Source organism: Trachurus trachurus (genome assembly GCF_905171665.1).
Source record: "Trachurus trachurus genome assembly, chromosome: 24".
NCBI classification, from domain to species: Eukaryota; Metazoa; Chordata; class Actinopteri; order Carangiformes; family Carangidae; genus Trachurus; species Trachurus trachurus.
The window spans coordinates 2,878,225-2,882,355 of NC_139910.1; the positions used below are offsets into that span (position 1 = coordinate 2,878,225).

At 43.7% G+C, this 4,131-nt stretch overlaps 1 protein-coding gene across 1 annotated transcript; it reads left to right on the plus strand.

Annotated features, from left to right (window-relative positions):
• Positions 1 to 1,967: 1,967 nt before the first annotated feature.
• nkx2.2b (NK2 homeobox 2b) lies at positions 1,968 to 4,131 on the plus strand (the record flags this gene model as incomplete). The annotated part of the gene is made up of 2 exons (XM_084000182.1): positions 1,968 to 2,172; positions 3,602 to 4,131. The coding sequence occupies 2 exons, from the start codon at positions 1,968 to 1,970 to the stop codon at positions 4,129 to 4,131; spliced, it is 735 nt and encodes a 244-aa protein (XP_083856308.1).

Below are 4,131 nucleotides of genomic sequence, written 5' to 3' on the forward strand. Positions count from 1 at the left end.
CTTCACCTTGTATCTGAACCTGCAGCGGTGCTGAGGCTCAGGCGGAGGGATACGCTGCCGCCTGCAGGAACTATGGGACTGGGGATGGAAATGAGCCACTTGGCTACAAATCCCACAGATTTACATGTCAATGTCCATCAATATGTTCTGTTCCCATTTTTAGAAGAAATAAATAAATCTGAAATCTGAAACTAGTTAAACTCACAAAGTCATGATTTTACATTTCAACTGTTTAATGTTCATGTTATTTATCTGAGTCTGTTTATTTATCCTGATCAACACTGTTACACAGGGATGAACAGGTTTCAGCTACAGAACATTTATTAGGCAAGGCAATTTTATTAGTATAGCCCGTTTTTACCACCAGTTTGTCTCAAAGGGCTTTACATGGCATCATAACAACATCCTCTGTCCTTAGACCCTCACATCCACTGAGGAAAAACTCCATGGAAAACCCTTTTAACAGGGAAAAATCAGAGAAACCTCAGGGTGAGCAACAGAGGAGGGATCCCTCACCCAGGACGGACAGACGGCACAGAGATGTTGTTACAGACAAGAAAACAGTTTATAACAGAGAATGTGAGAAACATGGAAATGTTAACAAGAGTTGATGAGGCAGCTTCTGCCATCATTTAAATTAGATTAAAAAAAACTAAATCACCAGGACAAATTTAAAAAAACTGCGTCATGTAACAATGTGGTTTGTTTAAATATTTAAAATACGAAACTGTGATTTGTTTGATTTGTTGTTGAACTGAAGAATTAAAGAGGATTAAAGAGATTAGAGATTAACAGAGAGAGAGAGAGAGAGAGAGAGAGAGAGAGAGCTGCAGAGTAAACAGAGACTACAGCTCTTTCATGTTCGATCACAGTTTGATTTATTAATAAAAGACTTAAGTTTGTTTCTGATCAGTTTCATATTACAGTTGTTTTTAGTTCATTATGATCATTAGTTTATTCATCAGCTCGAGGCCTCGCGCTCTTTGTTTTAGTTCATCCAATCAGATATCCATACATTTTTGAGGTTTATTAAAAAAAATGTCTTATCATTATTATTATTATATTTCATCAAACAACATTTGAAATGAATTAAAAGGTTTTTTGTTACCAGTTTATTTTCTTTTTCTGTGTGTAATTATAATGTTTTTTAATGTTTAATGTTTTTCTTTTTTTAATCTTCACTGATGTTTTTAACCACATGGAGCTTTGCAATTTGAATTTCGTTTATACCTTGGTATGAATGACAATAAAGGTATTTAATTCAATTCAATATGACCTGAAACATCTTTACTAGTTTTTATTTTTGCTGCATTTTCATTTCTGTTTGTATTTTATTTTTGAAATGTGACGATTTGTTTATTTTTCTTTATTGTTCTTTATTATTTTGTTACTTTTTCTATTTTCTTTTTCACTTATTTTGTTTATTTCCTTCATTCATTGTCACTAAAGTTTCCAAAATGTTTCTCTCTTCTCTCTTTTTTTTGTTCAGTAACATTTCCGCTGATTTTCAGTGTTTTTCTATTGAACAGGTTTGATTCTATAAAACTGCTGCTGCTGTTAAATGTGCTCGAGCCATCACTATATAAACCAATAATAATATAAACACCAGTGTTTATATTATAATATAATGATGAGTAACCATTGTGTGTGTGTGTGTGTGTCTGTGCTGGGACCGGAAGTGGGTCATCAGTGTCTAATAGATGTAAATGAGCTCGTTTCTCTCCGGTCATTAAACATTCATCCTCTTGACTCCACGGGACCCGCCTCCACACACACACACACACACACACACACACACACACACACACACACACACACACACACACACACACACACACACACACACACACACACACACACACACACACACACACACCTCGTTAAAAGGACGCAGCACCTCCTCTCTCCGCGCTGCGCCGCTCTCTTCGCCGCTGCAGCCTGACTCTAGTGTCTCTCCCCTCGGCCTCATGTCGACCACCGGCCCCCCCGGCCCCTCCGGCACCGGAACAAAGACCGGCTTCTCGGTGCGGGACCTGCTGGACCTCCCGGACCCGGTGACCGGATGCTGCGGAGGCTCCGGGACCGAGGAGACGGAGGAGGACGAGACCGAGACCGAGACCCCGCGAGGACCGGGATTTACCGGCCGGGGTCTGTGTGACCTGCACTTCTCACGTGAGCTCATTGATTTTATACAGAAACATTTATTATTATAGGCTATATATATTATTATTATTTATTATGTATTATTTATTATTCAGCTTCTGGACGTGACGCGCTGCGGTTCGTGCGTAATCACACGTCAAACCATATAAAACTGTATCAATCCGCTGGAACAATCGATACCCAATTAAAACAATCAGTGATCTATTCTTCAGCTTCATCTCTGTTGTTGTTAAACTGACCTCAGATCAGATAAGAGCAGATAAGACAGGCGCGTAACTGGACACAGAGTCCGTTCCTTTCTCCATTTTACGCACAGATTCACTACATGATAGAAAACCTGCTGTAGAAACCTGATGGTTAAACACGGAGCTCCTGATGAACATGTACAGCAACGTATTTATTTTCTGAGAAGATTGAGGTCATTTGGAGCAGACAAACACATCCTGTTATTATTTTTTCAATCTATAGTGTTATGGAGTATGGCATCAGGGCCACCAGACTGCTACATATCTGCTCAAAGATTGTGGGTCAATATGGAGTCACATTTTCAAGCAGCATAGCTACACTAAAAGAATGTTGTCTCTTGCAAGTAATATCTCATCTGACCCCTCTCACGTGTTATTTGAGGAATATCAGCTTCTGCCATCAAACAGAAGATTCAGAGTTCCACGAGCTGGACTGAACTCTTTTGTCCCTCAGTCTGTCAAACTGTTCAATCAGAGTCTGGGCTCTAAGTGGCTGCAGGTTCATGTACAGACTGAGCACTGGCTGAGGAACCAAAGACACTTTGTAATGTTGGATTTGTAGTGAATAGAATTAGGATGTAGTTTGTGTTTTGTGTGTGGCCATGAGTCAGTGGAATGTCCTTCCCACAGAATTTATCTTATGTACAAATTCCTACATTTTCATGCTTATCAAAGCGCTGCTCGCTTGCACACATTGTTGAGTTACATGTGAGTGTGAATGTAAATGTGTTAATATGTGTATGAGTGTGGTTATTAGATGAGGGTGAGGATGGGGAAGGAGATAGCTGGACTGTTGTCTCTGTGTGTGCTTGTGTTTGAATGTGTGATGAGAATAAGAGAGTGTGTGCTGTTCATCTAAACTCTATTGTGATTAGCTAGTTTACTCTGTCTATTACTAAAATATTATTGTATCAGATCATTGTCTCTTACCTGACTAGAGGTGTAAATTAGCAAATGTTGCTACAACCTGGCTCAAGGCGTCTTCTCTTGTCTCACAAGATGAATGTTTTTGTGCAGTGTCCCATGTTTTAAATAAAGAAATTCCTAAGTTGTAACTCTGTGAGAAGATTCAGCTTCAGTGTTTATAGAGGTTTAGTGTTATCTCCTGTTTGTCCGAGCCGCAGTGAACGCCTCACCTGTCTCACCTGTCCTCCTCTCTCCTCTCCTCTCCTCTTCTCCTGTCTCCTCCTCAGTCCGCGGTCTGTCCTTCCCGCCTCGGACCGACACCGACCCCGAGTCCCCGCACGCGACCCCGGGACCCCGCGGGCGGAAGCGGCGCGTGCTGTTCTCCAAGGCTCAGACCTTCGAGCTCGAGCGCCGCTTCCGGCAGCAGCGGTACCTGTCTGCACCGGAGCGCGAGCACCTGGCGGGACTGATCCACCTGAGCCCGAACCAGGTGAAGATCTGGTTCCAGAACCACCGCTACAAGATGAAGAGGACCCGGTTCGAGCGCGGCCTGGAGGCGCTGCGGCTGCTGCCGGGCCCGGCATCGATCCCGGTCCCGGTGCTGGTCCGGGAAAGGGCCGCCGCCTGCGACCGCATCCTGGTGCAGGACCTGGAGGCGCTGCGGCCCGGACTCGGACCTGCGATCAGTACCGGACTCGGACCTGCGATCAGTCTGCCTCTGTGCGGCTTCTCCCCGCTGCTGCACGCGGGGTTCGGCCCCGAGCCCGGCGGCCTCGCGCACCAGCAGCTGGCGCACGTGTACCAGTGGAGCTGGTGA